Below are 21,131 nucleotides of genomic sequence, written 5' to 3' on the forward strand. Positions count from 1 at the left end.
GGCTCCGCGAGGGAGGCGGCGTTCACGGCCGTGGTTTGGTCTCTGGCAAGCGCTCCGTGTTTGTTGAATGAACGTGTGAACTGGCTCCCCAGGCGCAGCGCCGGTTTCTGAGGACAAACGGGAGAGGTGGGCCTGCTGAGAAGTTGGGGGAGCCTGTTGGCTTCATCCTGCCCCCCCCCCCCCCCATCCCTGGGGCTGTCATTTATTCTGAGCTGGCCTTTGGTGGGGCCAAGGAGTATCTGGTCTCCACCCTTTGGAGAACAGCCCTGCTCTTCCTTTCTCAGTCTGTGATTCAGACACGCGTCCTTCCCCTCCCTGCTGGCCTCACCCTCCACCTGCTGTGCTGCCTGACTCAGCTCTGCGCCCTCTGCCCTCCTGCCCTTCCTGCTGGCTCTTTCCACGCCCCCTCGTCCCTTGTCTTTCCTGTGGCTCCCCCTGCCACCCCACGACACCTGGTTGGCCTCCCATCTAGAATTACTTTTATATTTTTTTAAAGTAATCTCTACACCCAACGTGGGGCTTGAACTCACAACCCAAAGATTTAAGAGCCGCAAGCTCTTCCGTTTGAGCCAGCCAGTTGCCCCCCCCCCCCGCACCCCAATTTACAAGGAACGAGGGAAGAGACCGTTCACAGGCTTCCTTGGTCATGAGGCTTCCCTGGTCCCTTCCCTTGGATCTGTGGACACCTGACTCCCACAGGAGGAGGTTGGCAATGAGGTGTAATGATCTGTTTGTGCTGCAGCAGAAAACCAGCAGTGAGAAGGCTTATTATTATCCAGCCCCTGATTACTGTTGTCCTCCGTGAGCTCGGGCTCAGTGTGTGCCAGTCTGCACGGGCTCAGCCCATCCCCTGCCACTGCCTCCTCCCTCTCCCTCCTCCCCTTCTCCCACCCTCCTCCCCCTCCTCCTTTTCCACCTCTTCCCTTCTCCTCCCCCTCCTTCCTCCTCATCTCCCCCCTCCACCCTCTCCCTCCTCCTCCTCCTCCCCTTCCTTCCTTCTCCCCCTCCTCCCTCCTCCTCCTCCTTCTCCCCCTCCTCCCTCCTCCTCCTCCTTCTCCCCCTCCTCCCTCCTCCCTCCTCCTCCTCCTCCTCCTCCTCCTCCTCCTCCTCCTCCCTTTTCCCTCCTCTTCCCATACTCTGTCCTTTCTTCCTCTCACCAGTGTCGCCTCCCGGAGACAGCCCTCCCCAGCCCAGTCTCCGGGGCCTCGGATCTGTGCCCCCCCCCCCCCACCCCCTCCGGCCCTCACCCATTCTCCACTCGGTTCTACTTTCTGTCTGCTTTCTGTGTTCATGCGCCACCACTCTTCCCCCTACGTCCCCATGGCCCCAATGGTCTTAACAAGTGACCTCTTGACAGCATTTTCCCTTGCTCTCCGGGAGGTAGTCTGTTTGTAATGATTCTGCAAATCTGCAGCGCTTCGTGGATTTCAGAGCGTTCTGACATCCAGGAATTCTTGTGTGCCGGGACTGGGGAGACGGGAAGGAGGCTCTCGGACGATCCCGGACGTGCTGGTTTGCCTCCATCACATGGTGCCCAGGCCTTTGGTTCTCGGTGGCTGTTCCCTGCCGCAGCGCACTTACCATCCAGCACCTCCGAACCTTCCTGGGCTCGGTCTTCTGAGGTGGGACCTCTGCCCTTCCCGCCCACCCAGCCTCTGCCCACTTCTGTTTCGTTCCCAAAGGGCGCTCCTGGCTCCTGGCTCCTCCGGGACGCCTTCCCTTGATCTCTTCTTGCCTGGTCGCGTCCCAGTCTTTGGATCTTTATTAATGTTCTTGTTTGGGTTTTGCCAACTATGTACGAGTTCACTGCTTTAAAAAAGTGCCCTTTCCATTGATACGTAGTATTTACGAAGCGTATGAATCACGGAGCGCCGGTTCACGTGACAAAAAGGGACTCACTTTTGCCAGCTGCCCGGTGTGTTGCTTTTAAGTGAATATTCGTGGATGATTAGAAGAGAGGAGAGAAACCCAAAACTAGCATTAGAAACCATTGATTGCATCAGGGAGGAAGGAAGGTTTTTCTAGAGAGCACCAACTTTCTTTTCTCTTTTCTTTCTTTCTTTTTTTTTTAAAGTTTTATTAAGTAGTTTCTACACCCATCACGTGGCTCAAACTCATGACGCTAAGATTGAGTCGGATGGTCTTCCACCTGAGCTAGCCAGGTGCCCCAACTTCTTTTAGTTTTGTATTTATCGTTCAGCAGACAGATTTGGAATGTGGCCCTGACCCCCAAGAACTTAGCCTGGCAGAGGAGACAGACGACTACAGAATTTTTCACACGGATGGAACTGGTGCCACGAAAGGGGCAGTAGAGGGTCCCGTGGGAGCAGGTGGGCAGTCCGGGAAGCCTCCTGGAGGAGGCCGTGTCTGCCCTGAGCTCTGGAGCGGCGGGCCGGCCGGGAGCGGTGCGATTGGAGGAGCGAACGGCAGGCACAGAGCCCCAGGTTCCAGCTCCACCTTGGCAAACATGTCACTCCTTGGAGCCTTGGTTTTCTCATTTGTGAAATGGGCGATAACTCCTGCCTGGCTCACTTCCCTTGCCGGTATGAGGTGCCGATGAGACGGCGGCCGTGAGCCATCCGGCTGCGACGTGCAGCGTTTGGCTGTTGGGCGCGGTGGCCCCCAGCCGCAAGGTGACAGAACTGACTGCTGGCCAGAGACAGAAGCGGGTTCCGTGGCAGAGCCATGATCAGACTGCCGTGACTCCATATGACACGTTAACAGCCAAGTCCCTTAGTCGCCGGGGAGGCGGAGGAAAGGCCGATGCGGGGCGCGGCCTTCACCCCGAGGCCAGAGGGTGCCCCCCTTCTCTCTTTCCCCCGGAGCACCCTGTGGGCAGGCCGAGCCTCGGAAGCAGGCTGTTTATCTTTTAGGTGTTGGGGTTTATTTTTAAACTTCTGACTGTGGTGGTATTTATTTCTTCCTTTCCCTTTCCCCACTTTCTGCAGCTCAGCCTCAGAAAGAGACCATCTGTCCCCTGCCTTGCCTGTGGCCATTTTAGAACCAGCACCGGGCTGCCGGCCCCCCTTCTCCTCCCCTCCCTCCCCACTGCTGACTCCCCTGCCCTTTGCCCACGCCGCTCCCCAGGCACCCTCCAGCTCGCCAGGGGGGTCCCGGTCTGCGCAGCCGGGTCTGGGGGCAGCCCGGGCATCGAGGCACGTGGGGGACCGCTCCCCCCCTCCTCGCGTGGGCAGGGCCCTCTGCTCTGACTGGTTTCCCATTAGAGCAGTCTTTGTGCTTGTGCGTGCATCGTGTCTGAACCTGTTCCTGCCTCTGCGCGCGTGTGTGTCCTTCTGCCACAGGGACCGGGAGGAGAGACTCGAACTGTCCCTCCCCCAGCACATAAACGTCTCCTGGTTTCTGTCCTTCCCCTCTGCTCCCTCCGTCCCGCGCTGCACCCCCACTGAGCACGTGAGGACACGTGTGGTGGTCACCGACCCGAGGGCCGTACTTCCCCGCATGGAGCCAGAACCCGAGGGTCCGATTCGGCCCCAGTGTGAGGGGCAGGTTGGCCAGACAGGGGTGGACGGTCGGGTTTGGGAGCAGGGGACATGGGGAAAGGCGTCTTTGCAGGTTTTCTTTACTACTGGACGTGCTGGCCTCCGGGGAGCCGGTGGGGGCTTAACCCTCCTGGTGCTCGCGCCCTCCTGGCCCTGGGCAGTGGGTGGGCTTCCTTCCTCGTCCCTGGGGCACGGGGTTCGCCAGAGGGCCAGGCTTGGCTTCGCGCCTGCTTTCCCTGCAAGCCCTCGGGGTAGAAACGGGCTGATGACACCCTGCCCCCCACGCGTGTCGCAGGCACGGGGGTCCCGGGCACGACGCTGGCTCCCCCAGGAGGGCCGTCTCCCGCGGGGCTGGGGGGGGTGGGGAGGTGTTCTGATGAGAGACCCCGGCCCCTCCGGTGCCCCGGCCACCGCCCCTGCGACCCCCCCTCACCTGCACACTCTTCCTCAGACACGCCCCCACCTGTGGCACTGTGGGCGTCCATGCACACGCGTCCTCTGCTCGTACAGAGGCTGCTCACGGCCAAGCGAAGGGGGTCAGTGTGTACGCCCCTGTGCGGAGTACTGCCCCCTCCACGTGTCCCGGGGACCGGCCTGCTAGGGCACCTGTCTACCCTGCCCCTCAGCCCCCTGCCCTGCCCGGCTTGGCTGCGGTGCTCCGGGCTGGCCGTGGTCCTCTGGCCCCGGGGGTGGGGTTTGAAGCTGCTCTGCAGGCCAGGGCAGCCCCGTTCAAGCTCGTGCAGGCTGGGGCCCTTCCCCCAGGCCGGGCCACGTCGCCCCTGCCCCTCGTCCCCTTTGTGGGGGCCTCCTCGGTCACAGGAAGAGCTCAGGAAAACAGGCCTATTGTGTGGGGCTGCCGTGTGCAGCCCGGTCTCCGCACCAGATAAGTGGAGGCTCCGGGGCCCTGGCAGCCGCCGATCCAGGCTCTTCTACGCGGGAGAGGCATCTGGCGCAGGATTCCGCTGCAGCGCCCTCGGGTCCTGCTGTGGGCACGGCTCCCCACTCTCTTCCCTGGAGCCCCTTCCCCGTCCGCCTGGTAGGAGTGAGCCTGCCTCCGCTGGGGGGGCGAGGGGGGGCGCCTGCGGCCCCTCCCCTAGCCCTGGCCCTCCTGTCCAGGGCAGCATGGCACCTCTGGGCCCCGGTTACAGTGGCAGGACCTGCCAGGGCGCATCCCAGTGAGTGACACTGCTGGGCCTGCAGCACAGGGCAGACCAGCCCTTCCCCAGGCCTTGTGGTTCTAGTTCTTTCTACCACTCCAGAGCCTCCTAGAATCTTCTGGGAGTTCTGAGTGGATAGACCCTTCTAGCTCTGAAATTCTGTATTTATAAGACCCTGGTGGGGGGAGGGGAGGGCCTGGCTGGCTCAGTCAGTAGAGCACGTGACTCAATCTCAGGGTTGTGAGTTCGGAGCCCCGTGTGGGGTGTAGGCCCCAGGTCAGCAGAAAAGTAGGGGGTTGGTTTCCGCATCCTGCCTCCTTGCCCTGCAGTCGGCTAACCTCTCACGTTGTGGCATATGTGACTCCTGTCGGCGTGTTCCTTCCCTCTGTGTTGGTGTCTGACTTAGAAGCTCCTAGAAGGCACAGCCAGGGTATTTAAAGAGGCACTGTTTGACAGGCTCTTAAAAAAGATGTGGTGATAACAATTTGCATTTGCTCAAGTACTTCACAAAACCCTCACCCCTCGGGGGGTTTCGTGGACCCGAGCAGACAGTGCAGGAGGTGTGGGGGGAGGCCTACCTTAGTGCAACCGGGCTGGAGACCCGGGCTCAGCCCTGCCAGGTCTGGGCCACTTGTGAGAAATGTGCCCCCGGCCCTAAGGTGCTTGCCTCCTTTGGCCCATCTGTCACCTGCCCCTTTCCTCCTGGACCCCGCAGGGCCCAGGCCCTCCTGTCCCTGTCTGGGAATTCCCCCCAGTTGTGAGGGAGGAGCTGGGGTCTCTCCTTCCCTTGCCCGACGGCCTTGACCTCAGCCCTGAACTTCAGTTAGTAGCCCCACTGCCTCCACGTCGCAGCCCCCCGAACCCGACCGCTCTTGGGAGGAGGACGCGGCCTTCCTCTGTACACTGACCTCAGTCCCAAGGGCTCCCCGCTTTGGGAAGGGGAAGGAGGTGTCAGCTGGGGCCCCAGCCCTGCTGCTTGTCAGAGTTGTGAGTTGTGAGCGCCGTTTCCCCTTTTCTTCCTCCAGATGGGAGTCTTAGGGGGGGAAGCAGGCGAGAGAGAGCCAGGCGCTGGCCCTGGGTGTCACCATTTAGGACTGAGGAGGAGGGTCCAGAGGGACAGTCCCTTCCTCCTGCCCTTGGTGTGTCCTCGCACGCGGTGCCTGTGCACCCAGCCGACTCCCCTCAGCTGTCCTTGCTGCGTGGGGCCCACAAGCGCCAAGTCGCCCAGCATCGGAGGAGCGCCTGGAACTGGAGGAGACCGGCCTGGGGGCCGGGCGGTCCTGTGCGGGGACCACACCACCCAGCTGGGGGGACCCCACCCTTGCAGCGCACGTGTGGCCACCACCGCGGCCGCCTCTTTGCATCTGAACGTGCGTCATCAGACATGGCGAGTGGCGTCACGCAGGAAAGCCAGCGCCCCTAACCAGGCCCTGCCACTCTGCTCTGCCACTTGTGCCCGAGCCTCGCCCGGCAGCCGTTGCTTCCGGCATTGTTACGACGCCCTCTGTGTCTTCCCTTGCGGCCTGGAGGGTCACCTGGAGGCGTTACAAAGTTTTTTTTTTTTTAATTTTTTTTTTTTAAACATTTATTTATTTTTGAGACAGAGAGAGACAGAGCATGAATGGGGGAGGGTCAGAGAGAGGGAGACACAGAATCTGAAACAGGCTCCAGGCTCTGAGCTGTCAGCACAGAGCCCGACGCGGGGCTCGAACTCACGGACCGCGAGATCATGACCTGAGCCGAAGTCGGACATTTAACCGACTGAGCCACCCAGGCGCCCCATTTTTTTTTTTTTTAATTTTTTAATGTTTGTTTATTTTTGAGGGACAGGATAGAGACAGAGCGTGAGCAGGGGAGGGGCAGAGAGAGAGAGGGAGACCACAGAATCCGAAGCAGGCTCCGGGCTGTCAGTGCAGAGCCCGACGCGGGGCTCAAACCCACGAACTGCCAGATGGTGACCTGAGCTGAAGTTGGAGGCTTGACTGACCCAGCCCCCCAGGCGCCGCACGTTAACGTTTGTAAAACATGGAAGGTGAGAAAGGCTTCAGCACAGAAGCTCTTGCGAGGGAAAGAGCGCAGACGGTAAGTCTGCGCCCTCACCGTGCAGCAACGTGCGGCCGACCCTGGCCCGCCAGGGTGCCCGGGGCACGGACGCCCGCAGCCCCAGATCTGCGTGGTCTCGGCCTCCCCGCAAACTTAACCACCGATGGCCTGCTTCCACTGCAAGCCTTAGCGACCCACGGTCAGGGGATTGTGCGCTGCGAGAAAGAAAGCATACAGGAGGGGCGCCTGGGTGGCTCAGTCGGTTAAGCGTCCGACTTCAGCTCAGGTCACGATCTCGTGGTCCGCGAGTTCGAGCCCCGCGTCGGGCTCTGGGCTGACGGCTCAGAGCCTGGAGCCTGCTTCCGATTCTGTGTTTCCCTCTCTCTCTGCCCCTCCCCCGTTCATGCTGTGTCTCTCTCTCTGTCTCAAAAATAAATAAAAAACGTTAAAAAAAAAAGAAAAGAAAAAAAGAAAGCATACGGGAGAGAAAACGCATTTCCAGTGCTGGCCTCTGTTCACGGAAGAAATCCGTGGGTGCGGGGCCCGTGTGCTTCACGCGCGTGTTCAGAGTCCGCTGTGGTCCCGCGTGTGAGGCCTTTTCACTCAGGCCCGTCCGGCGTGGCGCCCGCGTACCCCCCCCGAGCGGTGTTCCACCCGTAAAGAGCTTCTGTCCCGGGCGGGAGATGAGACACGTAACCATGTGACGAGTAGCGATGGGGTCCCGCTGGCTCGGGGCCAGGTCGGATCGAGGGAAGGCTGCGTCACGGGCTCCGGAGCCCGTCAGCTGCTTGCCTTTGGACAAGTCGCTTCCCTTCCCCGAGCCTCCGTTTCCTCATCTGTCGGCCGGAAACGACAGCGGCTTCCGTGTCCTGCAGTCCCGTGGGGTTCAGTCACTCGGTACGTGTAAGGCTCGTGGAGCGGGGCTGGCCACCAGGAGTAATTTTCACCGCCTTTCAGTCCAGAATCTCGCTGCGGTCTGATGCGGCACAGCCGCCGTTTTGGCTCCGGGGGCGGTTCCGGGTTCCTGGTGACACCAGGGGACAGCTGGAATCCATCGGGCGTCCTGTCCTCACTTCCACCCCCTCCACTCTGCCCTGTTCTCGGGGGCCCTCCTCCAACTAACAGCCTCCGCGTTCCCGCGTCTGACCTGCTCACGGCCTCTCCAGCCCTGTCTCCGTGTGCCGTCTGGCGTGTGCCGTCTGGCATGTTCCCTCTGGGTCCTGGTCAGGGAATGGCTGGTGCGGGAGGTCCGCCCCAGCGTGTCTTTTCTCTGTGGCCTTGGACTGCCTACCTTGGGTCGGGAACCCGGCTGAGGGCCAGGAGCTGTGACTCGGGGAAGGAAGGAACCAAATCGGGGGGTACCTGGCCGGCCCAGCCGGTGGGGAACGTGTGACTCTTGATCTCAGGGTCGTCAGTTGGAACCCCACGTTGGGTGTAGGTATTAAAGCTTTAAAGAGCAAAGAAATGAGACCAAATGGTTGGAAACATGGTCCCTTAGGCAAAGGAGCTCTGAGCAGGGCAACGCAGGCCTCGGAGTCAAAAGTTTTTAGGGCAGAGCTCGGCTCTGCCACTTTCTGGATGTACTCGACTCCGGGCAGGAAACACATTTGTTCCAAACCCCCTTCACCCATGACTCGAGCGAGCCACCAGCACCTTCCTCCACGTCTGTCATGACCCTGTACTTCCAGAGCCCTCAGCAGCGCCAGGAAGAACGAAGATGCCAGGTTGCCAGCTACTTAATTGTTAAAGGGCTGTGGGAAGAGTGGGCCGCGAGACAGGTGTCTGAGACAGACGTGTAAGCAGGACGGGTAAGGGCCACACGGAAGGGACAGGTGATAGCGTCCCCTGCCCGTAGGAGAGCACCGGAAGGCTCTTAGACCCTGCTGCCCTCACTAGAGCCCCTCCCTGAACTCCTGGACTTGGGAAGGGTGTTGTCCTAGTGCCCTGATGTGTCTGTGGCACAGACAAGCCCCTCGCTTATAATTAAAGTGTTTGCCTCCCCCCTCAGACTGTCAGCAACCTCGTGGCAAAGACCACCTCATTTCATTCACCGCTGTATTCCTGAGCCCAGCACAGACCCTGGCGAACGGGGAGGAAGTGATGACATAGTCATTAGGTTGACAGCTTTGTGGGGTGTGGACTTGAGCATTTAGAACCATAGAGAGCGAGCCAGAATGTTTTCTTCTCTTGTTGGTGGGGACCCCAGAGAGCTTAAGTGACTTACCCCCAGACACACAGCCTCTTAGCAGCAGAGCCAAAAACGGGAACCGAGTTCCCTAACTCTGAATCATGTAGATTTTATCATTTTCTGTGCTTGGCTCAGGACTCCGTATGTGTTACCAGACCAAGAGCACTTTGAGGGCCCCCTCCCACGTTTGTAGGGTTACTTTCTTCGTGTGGAAACCGTCCCCGATCAAAACAGTCTGTTGAGTGCCGTGGGACATGCTCATCAGATTTTTTTTTTAATTGTGTTTTGTTTTTATGAAGTAATCTCTGTGCCCAGCGTGGGGCTCAGACTCACGACCCTGAGATCTAGAGTCCCGTGTTCTTCTGCCTGAGCCAGGCGGGCACCCCAGCTTTATCGATACAGAGCTCACATAGCACAGGATTCCATGAAGTAGACTTTGGTGGATTCACAGACTTGCTGTCGCCACAGTCCAATGTCAGAGCGTTATCATCAGCCCCAAGTAAAGTCCCGTGCCCGCTGGGAGTCCCCACCGTTCCCCTGCTCCCGGAAGCCGCCACTACTTTCTGCCCCTACGGATTTGCCTGCCATTGACATTGCACACAAACGGAGCCATTCAACACGGGGCCTTGCGACCGGCTTCTTCCACTTAGCGTGTTTTCAGCGGTCGTCCACGTTGTGGTGTGGGTCATTGTTTCATACCTTTTCGTTGCCAAATAATATTCTGTTGCATGGGTATTTATCCGTTCACCGGCTGATGGACATTGGATTATTGCCGCTTCTTGGCTGCTGCGAATAACAGTCACGTGAACACTACGTGTACAGATTCCTGTGTGTACGTACGTTTTCCGTTCTCTGGGACGTCTACTTGCTGAGTCATGTGGGAACTTTCTGTCTTACATTTTGTGGAACTGCCAGACTGTTTCCCAAAGTAGCTGCACCGTTTTACGTTCCCACCAGGGCTCCAAGTTCTCCACATCCTCGCCAGTGCGTGTCGCTGTCCGTCCTTTTGAGTTAGCCCGTTAGTGGCCGTGTGTGGCTAATGATGCTGAACATCTGTTCGGGTGCTTATTGGCCACACTGTAGATCCTTGGAGAAATGTCTATTCAGATCCTTTGCCCGCTTTTTTTTTTTTAACTTTTAATCTTTTATTTATTTTTGACAGAGAGAGAGAGTGTGTGAGCGCGCGTGTGTGTGTGAGCAGGGGAGGGACAGAGAGAGAGGGAGAATCTGAAGCAGGCTCCAGGCTCCGAGCTGTCAGCACAGAGCCCGACATGGGGCTCGAACCCACAAACTGTGAGATCGTGACCTGAGCCAAAGTTGGATGTTTGAGCCACCCAGGTGCCCTCCTTTGCCTGCTTTTTAATTGGGTTGTCTTTTTATTATTTTATTCTTAAGGAGTCCTTTTTGTATTCTGGATACAAGTCCCTTATCTGATATTTATTTTTTCATTTATTCATTCATTTATTTGAAGCTGATTCATGTATTATTTCTGAGAGAGGGAGAGAGAGTGGGCGTGTGTGTGCGTGCACAAGTCGGGGAGGGGCACAGAGGGGGAGACAGAATCCGAAGGAGGCTCCAGGCTCTGAGCTGGGGCTCAAAGTCATGAACCATGAGATCATGACCTGAGCCGAAGTCAGATGCTTAGCCAACTGAGCCACCCAGGTGGCCATCTGATACATAATTTAAAATGTTTTCTCTCATTATGTGGGTTGTCTTTTCACTTTCTTGTTGGTGTCCTTTGAAGCTCAAAAGTTTTAAATTTTGAGGAAATCCAATTTATGGTTTTTGTTGTTGTTTATGCTTTTGGTGTCATTTGTAAGAAACCATTGCCTGATCCAAGGTCATAAAAATTTACTCCTGTGTTCTCTTTTAAGGTTTCTGTGGTGTTAGGGAGCAGGGGAAAAAAAAAGATTTCTATGATTTTAGCTCTTATAGTTTTAGGTTTGTGATCCATTTTGCGTTAATATTTGTCTATGGTATGAGGTAGGGATCCAGTGTCATTCTTTTGTATGTGGACACTCAGTTGCCCCAGCATCATTTGTTGAAAAGACTGTGGAATGACTTGGTACTCCTGTCTTTATCGCTGTGCCTATGTAGTCAGTTTTGAAATCGGGAAGTGTGAGTCTTCCAACTTGGTTCTTTTTCAAGATTGTTTGTGTCTTCTGGATCCCTTGCATTTCCATAGGATTTTTAGGATAAGCTGGTCAGTTTCTGCAAAAATGCCCACTGGGATTTTGATAGAAGTGCATCGAATCTATAGATACTAACAATATTAAGCGTTCTGATCCGTGAACGTGGGAAATCTTTCTGTTTACGTAAGTCTTTAACTTATTCCAACAATGTCTATAGTTTTCAGTGCACGTGTCTGACACTTTGGCTAAATGTATTCTTCTGGATGCTAGTATGAATGGAGTTGATTTCTTAATTTCATTTTTGGGTTACTCGTTGTAGTACATAGAAATACAGTTGGTTTTTGTTTATTAGTCTTATATCCTGCAACCTTGCTGAATTCATTGATTAGTTCTAGTAGATTTTTAGTAGATTCCTTGGAATTTTTGCACCCTTGATTATGTCATCTGCACACAGAGACAGTTTCCCTTCTTCTTTTCCAACCTGGATGCCTTTTATTTTTTCTTTCCTAATCACCCTGGCGAGAACCACCAGTGTAACATTGAATAGAAATGGCAAGAGTTGACAACCTCGTCTTACTCTCAGATTATTTTTTTAAAAATGCACGTCCCCTTAGTCCTGTTCTTGAGAAACTTAAATCTCACCGTCTCCACCGTGACATCGAAGTCGGAATTCATGGGTGGGATAGCTTGGGAAGACTTTCAGGGAGGACTTCCTGAAAACAGCGGGATTTGGCTTGGCTGACAGGAAAAGGTCATTTGTAGGCAGGGCTGGTGTGAGGACGGAGGGGCTGAGGGGCCATCACGGGAGGGCAGTCGTTCATCAGTTCGTGGCGCAGAGATGCTGCCCGCGCTGCCGCCCGAGGTCACGCAGACCTACTGCTACCGGGGACCCCACACCCCGTCCCCTGCCAGTACCTCCCTGAGGCGCAGCTTCTCGGAGTGTGTTAGAACCCCCGGGAGGGGCGGCGGGGGGGGGGCAGGCATCTCTTAAATGTACAGATTCTGCTCCTCCCCCCAGGCCTGTGTGCTAAACCAGAGCCCCTGGAGCCAGATCCTAGGAGTCCGTTCCCAAGTGATTCTCCTGTACCGTGACATTTGAGAGTCCGCACCCTGGACACCCTGTGTAGGCCTCTCTTCCCCAGCTTCTCCTCCCTATCCGGGCCCCCACCTGAGTGTGAGCTCCGAGAGGAAGAGCTGGAGGAGGCCTCCAGCAGTGTCGTCATGGGGCTGGGCCTGCGTGCAGGGGCCGGGACTGGCTGGTGCTCCCCAGGAGCAGAGCACCTCCTCCGGAGGGTCCTCCGGATCCCCAGCGAAGAGAGTGACTGAGCACGCGGACAAGGCACGTTCCAAGGGCCCGCGTGTGAGGCCAGATCAGTGCAGGAATCCCACTTGAACTGTGCCTTCTGAATCCTCGGGTGTGTGCGTCGGGGAGAAGCCAGACTTGTGCCGCGTCACCACTGTAAGCCCGTGGGGCGTGCCGTCTACACAAGGTGGGATGTATACGGACACACACGCCCTCACGGGCCCCAAGAGAGCCATCCAGCGCGCCTCATCGGTCCCCTGTCTCTCTGTCTTCTTCCTCCGCGGGCATGAGACGCCTTCCTGTCTCCACAACCATTTGTCTGCCCTGCTGCCTGTCACCTGATCCCTTCCTCTTGGCCAGGCTTCCCCAGGGGCTGCTGTGCCCCTGGGCTCCGCTGCCCCTCACCCGCAGCCCCTCTGGCCACACGGATGTTCCCGGTGCTCCCCCCAGGCGTGCTCCCCCCAGGCTGTCCTGCTATCCCCGTGGGGATGCACAACTGTTCCTCAGAGGCCAGCCTCAGCTCCTCTGTTCCTCCTTCCTGTCCGCTCCACCCAGTGTGGTCTCCTCCAGGAGCCTATGGGACGTGCCAGGCCTGACTGATGGCTGTCCCTGAGGCTGTGAGAGGGACCTTTTCCCAGTCCGACGCCCCGAACCGGTCAGTGCCCGCGTCCTCCTGGAAGGTTGCTCTGCAGGAGCCTCCGCTCCACTGGAAGCTTCTCGAAGCCTGGACAGACCACAGCGTTCTTCTGGCATAAAATCCGCACCGCTGCCTCGGGGCACTTGGCCTGTCGACTGCGGGTCCATCGGGGACCCTCCGTGCTTCTTGTGTGTTGGCCTCCTGTTGTGTCCGCTGGGGGGTCGCCACCCTGGATTATCTGTGCTCGGTAAATGTTTAACAGGTGAGAGAAGCAAGGGACAGCTGCCTTACAGATCTCCCTGCTCAGGGCCCAGCCCGGCCCAGGGCGGGCACAGACCCAGCCTCGGAAATTATCCACCAGCTGGCTACCGATGGGGGCAGCGCAACCGGCATGGAGGTGTCGGGACTCTGTTCCGGGAGCTGGAGGGGACCGGGAGGCAGGAGCCCGGGGCCGGGGCGGGACTGAGAGGAGGGGAGGAAGGACAGGGTGACCGGTGTGGAAAACGGTGCCGCTGTTGACAGGCGGAGAAGGGACAGCGTCCCGAGCATGTTCCGTGCAAGCTGTCGGGCACCATGACTGCGTGTCACGTGCCTGGTCTCGACCTGATTCTCGGAACGACCCTTCCCAGCAGGTGCGGCCGTCCTGGTTTGTGGGTCAGGAAACGGGCTTGGAACCGCAAACCCGGACACTGTGTCTGACCTCAAGGGTGGCTTTCATACCCCTGTGTCTCCCACACACGTGAGGAGGAGGTGGGTCGGGGTCCGAGATGAGCTCTGTCTGTGCCGGTTTGAGGTGTTCGCGGTGCAGTGGTCGGACTCGTGGGGGCATCGTGCTTCCCATTGGCTGAGGAGCACCCGTCTTGCCGTCTCCGTCCGTGTCGGAAGCGGGGACCTGCCCACAGGCAGAAGTCGGAGGTGCCAGCGCGGGTGAGCCCGTCCTGGGGGCTGCGGGGCCCCCTCCCCGAGCGTGGAGCTGCGGGCGCTCGAGAGAACGGGGCCCGGTCTCCTCGCACGTCTCGGTTCAGACAGACCTGGCGTTGGTCCCCCCACGGTGACAGCTTGTCCGTCTCCCGTGGGCCCGCTGTTTGTTTGAGACCCGGTTGAGGTTGCCTTGTTGGTGTGGTTTTGGTTTCCGCCACACAGAGCCACGACATCCCGGGCCGGTCAGCGCGGCCCCGAGGGGAGGGGCAGCCCTGCCCCGCGGACGACCCGAGCGGTCGGGATGTGCCGTCGGCCCCGGGCTGCGCTCGCTGCTTCCCTTTCTTCCGGCTCCGGGACACGGTGGCGCACACTGTGACCAGGGAGGTCGGTGTGGATGCTCTGCGGGGGCCTCGGGCTGGTGTCTCCCTGCTGATGGCAGTGGACCAAGGGTGAGGGGCTCTCGCGTTTGGTTTTCCAGAAATCCTAGCTTGGTTTTCAGAGTCGGGGCGAAAGGAGTTTCGGGTCGTATCCTTTTCGGGTTGTCGGCACAGAGGCCCCGGCCCGGCTCTTCTCGTGACGTCCTCCCCGCGTGTGGGGCCCCTCGGGCTGGCACGCCCAGCCTCCCGCTCCGAATCGAGTCCCGCCGGCGGGGGTGCGGGCGGCCGCCCAGCAGCTGTGGTCCCGCGGGCCGTGAGCCTCTGTGGAGGCTTTGTCTGAGCCCCGTGCCTCTCCTGGCACCGCTGGCTCCGGAAAGCGGGGACTGAGAGTGCCGCGCGTCCCCACCGCCCCTCCCGGAGGCCCTCTCGCTGTCACCTGCTCTCCCCGAGAGTGCCCCCAGCCCCGGCCCAGAAGCCCTGGGTCTCAGGACCGGGAAGAAGAGGGACAGGGACCCAGGAGGGAGGCTCTCGAATCCGGCCCCCCGCTGGCTTTCCCCGGCCCTGCTTCTACAAAGTGAAATAACAGTGCCGATTAACTCCCATTGCACACGTGCTCCGTGCCAGGCAGGGGCTCAGGCTTTTCATGGGCGTCGCCTCGCTTCAAATTGACCCCAGCTCTGGGGGCGCGTCCTCGGGCGCCCCCGCTTCGCACGTGAGGCCACAGACTCAGCGTGTCACTGAGCGTGAAGTCAGGAGCACGTCTGGAAAGCCACCTGGTCCCCAACGTCCATTTTCTCTCACCTTCTTCTGACTTTTCCTCTAGAACGTGAACTCTGAACCAGCCCAGGAAAAGCGCAGCTGGCCGTCGGGGTTCCCCTGAGGCCCTTCGTAGTATACCAGGGTGCCCTCTTCCCACTGCATCCCTCTTCCCCGCTCTGGCTCATAGTCCCCTTCTGAGGCCCTGACGCTTCCTCCTTCTCCCCCTCTCATCCCCCTCCCTGCAGGACCCCGCTGGAATCTTTGAACTGGTGGAGGTTGTGGGCAATGGAACTTACGGGCAGGTGTACAAGGTGAGACTCACGTGTGGGAGGGTGCCCGTCGTCCGCGGGGCCCTGTCGGGACGGTGACAGAAGTGGACCATAGGTCTGGGGATGGGGGGGGGTAGGGGCACGGGGAGAGAGGGTAACAATGACGGGGGAGGGGAGCCCAGGAGGGGGGCTGTTTTCGCTGGCCTGTGTGGCGAGCGCAGACGTGCTGGGTGCTGCGGGAGCAGGCCTCGTACCGGGTGGGTGCGGGCAGGGGCGCGGGCCGGGGCGCTCCCCTGGGGACTCAGCGAGGCTGTAGGTTGGCTGCTCCCAAGGCCGCAGGGAGACCCAGCCTTGCAGTTGGTGGAGCTCCGGGGCCTCCTGGGCGGAAGTGGTGTGCCTGAGCTCCCGAAGCCGCCACCCCTCTCCCCCACCCCCGCCTGTAGCGTTAGCCTGGCGGCACCCTTGGAGGGGGGAGACTGCCCGCCCGGCAGATGAGTCCGGGGAGGGTGCTGCCCCACAGCTGGAGGCCCCGAGGGCACAGGCCCCAGCAGGGAGCTGAGCCCGTTCACACGTCCCCGTGTCGCAGGGGTCACGGGGACCACCCTGTAAGCTTTGGGGAAAAGGCATCCCCGGTTCACCCATCTCTTGCCTGGTCGTTGCCATGGCAAGAGTAGCTCTGTTCTCTACTGCCTCTCTGGGCTTGGGGTCTCAAATGACTGCTGAGGATAAAGATAATCCACGGGCTGGCCATACCCATGTCCGTCCCCACAAGGGGCTGCCTCCCCCCACCCTGCCCTTCCCTGGGAGGGCTTGGACCTTCCTGTCCAAGGCTTCTGCTAGGAACGTCAGAAGGCTGGGGGGAGGGGGAATGGCAGGGACGCGCTCTAGAAGTTACTTTCCCACTCACACTGGTGATGGGGCATCGACGCACGTCAGCCAGTCTTCTCTGTTTCCCCGAGATTCCCTCCAGTCTCAACTCTGTCTTTATTCTTCCCTGTCAGTACTACTAAAAAACGGAGTAGGGGAGATTCTGGGGAAGTCTTCCTGGGCAGAGGGGGCGGGGTGGGAAACCAGGTGCTTTTGTCCTGCATAGAAGTTGCCAGAGAGGCAGAGCCCTCATTCAGCCCCCTCCAGCCCCCTCCAGCCCCCTCCCAGGGAGGAGAGGATCTCTGACTCACTGCTCTATCCTTCAGACTGTGGCAAATCCACGCCGGGGAGGCCACAGCAAAGCATAGGTGAATCCCACTCTCCTCCCTCAGCTATTGTAGGCGGGAGACCCTGGATCTCTACCCAGCGTAGCGCTTTTTGTCCTTGGAGCCCTGTCTGCCCCTGTGACCGACCCATAAGTGAAGGGGTCCGGTACCACAGGGACACTGCCTAAGACAGAAACAGCCAAAAGGTGTGGCCTCTCCCAGAATCCAGCCCTCCCTGGATGTGGACCCACACCCTCCACTCCCGGCTCTCTGTCCCGCAGGGTCGGCACGTCAAGACTGGGCAGCTGGCTGCCATCAAGGTCATGGACGTCACGGAGGTAGGGGCGGTGGGGGCCCAGGGAGAGTGGGGGCGCTGGGAAGGGCTGGGGGCCCGTGGGCTGACCCCCTCCCACTTACAGGACGAGGAGGAGGAGATCAAGCAGGAGATCAACATGCTAAAGAAGTACTCTCACCACCGCAACATCGCCACCTACTACGGGGCCTTCATAAAGAAGAGCCCCCCCGGAAACGACGACCAGCTCTGGGTGAGATGCGCGTGGTGCCTCGCGTGTTGCCGCCTCTCGTCCACTGCGTGTCTGGGGGGCAGCGTCCTGGGGTTTGCCCACACTTCTGTCCTGACCGGCACCGCGCCCTGTGTGCGGCACGTGCTTACTAGGTGGCAACAAGCAGGGGCTGGGGGAGCGGGTGCGCCCGTCCGTCCTGCCCCGGTACCCAGCCCCCCGCGAGAGCAGTAGCCCCAGACGCCTGTGCTTCCAGCTTCAGGCCCTCCTGGCAGTGCACAGGCCCTCCTGGGCGATTAATCCACCCGGAGCTTGCAGAGGCCCCTTTGGGCCTCCCCCGTGTTCCCTCCTGGCCCAGAACATTCCTGAGAGTCATTGCCCTCCCCAGCCCGGGCCTCTTCCCGGCCTCACCCTTCCTGCTGCCCAGCCCGGCCCCTAGGGGAGAGCGCCAGGGAGCCTGGTGGCGGCCGTGGGGAGCTTAAAGCTGGTGCTAGGTCCCCCCTCCCACCAGTTGCCAGACAAGTACTTATTGAGCACCTTCTGTGTACCCTGCACGGAGAGACGCGAGTCACGGTCCCTGCTTCCAAGGCACTTAGTCTTTTTAGAGACACTCACACAGACTGTGCACACAGAGCGAGGTGAGCAACACTTCCTGTGTGTTTACCTGCCGGCCGTGAGGGTGATGTCACGGAGGACTGGGGGCGCTGGGCTGGGCGCCCCCTTCCGGGCGCGATGGACGCCGTCCTTCCCCCCACCAGCCCGCTTCCCTGAGCTTGGTAGAGGGCGAGGCCCAGGCCGGGGCGCTAGGCACGCGAGTGACCTTTCTCGCCCTTGCAAGTGTATATGTCCGGCCGGCCTCCTTCTGCGCTGCACGTGGCTTTTGGAAAACGTGCAGGGAAGCACTTGAACAGGCGTCCGAGTCCCCAGGGGACCGATTTGGCCCCTGCCTCTGTGCTGGAGTCTCACCAGCTTTCCCCCTGCAGCTCTCTGGCGGGCCCCCCGCACTGCTTCGTCTCTGGCGGACCTGGAGACTCGCTGGTCCTTAGCCCCTTGCTTGTCTCTGGGTCAGGCTGTGGCCGACTTTCTGTGAAGGGCCGGAGAGTAGATGTTTGGGGCTCTGCGCATCATACGGTCTCTGTCCCAGCCACTCAGCCTGGCCGCTGAACCGGGAAAGCAGCCACAGGCAGTGCATAAACGAATGGGAACAGGAATGTCGCTGTATTCCCAGAAGCCTTTATTTAGGATGCTAAACTTTGAATTTTGTATGCTTCGTTTTTCGATTTTTTTTTTAACCATTTAAAAATGTAAATTATCAGCTCCATGGCCAAGGTTGCCAACCTCCACGCCAGGGAGTTCTAGTTTGGGGGTTATGCGTCCCAGCGGGGGCCTGGTGCACACATTGGGTGCTCCTCAAGGAAAACACGCACGTGCGTGTCATTTTGTGTGCCGCATCCCCGGTTCCTTGGGCTCCTACTTGGGACCCGGCCTGTCTTTCCCCCGGTGTTGCCTTTTCCTCTCCTAACCTCGGGGAGCCTGTGGCCTCTGTGAGCAGTCTCCTACCCCTGCTCTGCGGCTCACATCGGCTGGGGCCCTGGGGTCCTCCCCCCCGGGAGGCCGGCGGGGGGACGCCTTGCCTGACCGGTGCTTTTCCCTCCGGCGCTCCTGGGCCGTAGCTGGTGATGGAGTTCTGCGGCGCTGGCTCCGTGACAGACCTGGTGAAGAACACAAAAGGGAACGCCCTGAAGGAGGACTGTATCGCCTACATCTGCAGGGAGATCCTCCGGGTGAGGCCCCAGCTGGCCCTTCTGCCCACACCCGGGCCTTCCCTGCACGGGAGGCCCCGCGGCGGCATCCTTTCCGAGCAGCGGTGGCCGAGGGGGGCAGGGATGGACAGGGCCCCAGCTTTGGCGTGATCTCAGGCGGCCGGGGGGACAAGCCTGCCCCTTTGCCGGTGGCCCCGCGGCTGCCGGGGACTCTCGGGGGCCACCACTCTGAGGACGCTCCCTGTGAAAACCCAGCCTGCGCTTGGGCTCCGGGGTGGCGGGGGCTGCGCCTTCCACCCGGCCCTGTCCATGCGGGTGCCTGCCCCGCTCCTTGGCTCTCGTCCACGTCCTCCGGCACCGAGGCTCACCTCCCCACTGTCCCGCCCCAGGGCCTAGCCCATCTCCACGCCCACAAGGTGATCCATCGAGACATCAAGGGGCAGAACGTGCTGCTGACAGAGAACGCCGAGGTCAAGCTGGGTAGGTCGCTCCCTCCTGAGGCGAATGGGGCCCCGGGACCTCCGGGACAGAAGGGGAGGCCCCTCTATTTCCTCTGATGGCTCAGGTCTAACCACCTGCAGGCTGGGAGTCTCTCTCCTGCCCTTCCTCATCTCCCCCGAGGGGCCCCGCCACCCGTATGTCACAGGTGCCGTGTAGGCCCCCCGGGGAGACGGGGGATCCCAGCCCCTCCTGCCTGTCGCTTGGCCTTTTCACGTGGGTGTCTTGCCACAACACGGAGATTAGGTCAGGCTCTTTGAGACGAGACGTTGATGGGGCGGAAGGGCCAGAGAACGTCTGGGTGCCCCGGGGCGCACCCGGCCCGGGGCGAGGGGCGCAGGCACGATCCTCTGTCGTGACCCCTCCCTCCATGTCTTCCCAGTGGATTTTGGCGTGAGCGCTCAGCTGGACCGTACTGTGGGCAGGCGGAACACTTTCATCGGAACCCCCTACTGGATGGCCCCGGAGGTCATCGCCTGTGACGAGAACCCCGATGCCACCTACGATTACAGGGTACAGAGCAGAGTGGGGTGCACGGGGACTGCCGAGGGCAGGAAGCGAGAGGGGGTGGTAGGGAGACCAAAAGTCGGGGTGACAACACGAGCTGTAACGGTATGTGGGTGGTGAGGGGTGGGCAGGCTGGAGACTGGCCCGGGGAAGGGGTGGGGACCCAGACGTGGCCCTGAGGAGGCTTGTCTGGAACGTGCTCCTGTCCCTTCTCCTGTCCCTCTGTAGAGTGACATCTGGTCTCTGGGAATCACAGCCATCGAGATGGCAGAGGGAGCCCCCCGTAAGTGTGGCGTCTGGGAGCGCGGGGGGGGTGGTAGGAAGGGCTCCTTCCGGCTCTTGGCATGGCTGCGTGAGGGACTGATGGTGTTCCTCCCGTGTGCCAGCTCTGTGTGACATGCACCCCATGCGAGCCCTCTTCCTCATCCCACGGAACCCACCCCCCAGACTCAAGTCCAAGAAATGGTAGGTCTCTGGGGGTTTGCGTGTCGGGGAAGCAGGGCCTCTGGACAAAGCCCCACCACCACCTCCACCCAGCACCCCCTTACCCCCAGCATCCCCAACTAGCCTTACCCCTGCGCCCCCTGCTGCCTTATCCTGTGTCCTCTGCTAGCCTTGCCCCCTGCATCCTCCACTAGCCTTACCCCCCTGCGCCCCCACCACCTCATCCCCTGTGTCCTCCCCTACTCTTGCCCCCTGCATCCCTCACTAGCCTTACCCACCGTGTCCCCTGCTGCGTCCCCTGCTGCCTTACCCCCTGCATCCCCCAGTAGCTTTACCCCCAGTGTCCCCTGCCACCTTATCCCCTGTGTCCAGGTGTGGGTCTGCACCACAGAGGGGCAGGGCCAGGGCCCAGGGTCGGGACGTGGATAAGACAGGAGAAATCGAGGGGGCTTTTGGATGAGTGATTTCCCTCTTCTGCTTGTGATCTCCCCCTGCCAAGAGGGCCCTCCCAGTGTGAGCACCCTTCATTTCCAGGTCTAAGAAGTTCATCGACTTCATCGACACGTGTCTCATCAAAACCTACCTGAGCCGCCCACCCACGGAACAGCTGCTCAAGTTCCCCTTCATCCGTGACCAGCCCACAGAGCGCCAGGTCCGCATCCAGCTCAAGGACCACATCGACCGCTCCCGCAAGAAGCGAGGCGAGAAGGGTCAGTGGGCGAGCGAGAGAGGCACCAAGTGTTGGGTCTCGGGTCTCAGGACGCACCCCCACCTGGCTCCTCCTTCCCGCGGAGACCGCCTTCCCAAACTTCCAGTCCCAGTGGGGTTTTTCTTCTTTGACTGCTGATCCCAGGCAACCTTCCCAGGGAGGGCCACCCTTCTACATCCTTGCAGAAGCGCGTGCGTAAGTGCGCGTGTG

The 21,131-nt window shown here is 60.0% G+C and overlaps 1 protein-coding gene across 12 annotated transcripts in view; it reads left to right on the forward strand.

Annotated features, from left to right (window-relative positions):
- The window catches only part of MINK1 (misshapen like kinase 1), a 42,991-nt gene that overhangs the window by 12,381 nt on the left and 9,479 nt on the right, over positions 1–21,131 (forward strand). For all 12 annotated transcript variants that reach the window (XM_053893160.1, XM_053893152.1, XM_053893149.1 and 9 more), the window contains exons 2-10: positions 15,263–15,328; positions 16,761–16,817; positions 16,899–17,024; positions 18,674–18,784; positions 19,153–19,243; positions 19,644–19,774; positions 19,997–20,051; positions 20,155–20,233; positions 20,747–20,922. In XM_053893160.1, the coding sequence (XP_053749135.1) occupies positions 15,263–15,328; positions 16,761–16,817; positions 16,899–17,024; positions 18,674–18,784; positions 19,153–19,243; positions 19,644–19,774; positions 19,997–20,051; positions 20,155–20,233; positions 20,747–20,922 (892 nt within the window). The remainder of the gene's footprint in view (positions 1–15,262; positions 15,329–16,760; positions 16,818–16,898; positions 17,025–18,673; positions 18,785–19,152; positions 19,244–19,643; positions 19,775–19,996; positions 20,052–20,154; positions 20,234–20,746; positions 20,923–21,131) is intronic.

The sequence above is a fragment of the Panthera pardus genome, unplaced genomic scaffold, assembly GCF_024362965.1.
Source record: "Panthera pardus isolate Hobbes unplaced genomic scaffold, ASM2436296v1 HiC_scaffold_3, whole genome shotgun sequence".
Taxonomy (NCBI): Eukaryota; Metazoa; Chordata; class Mammalia; order Carnivora; family Felidae; genus Panthera; species Panthera pardus.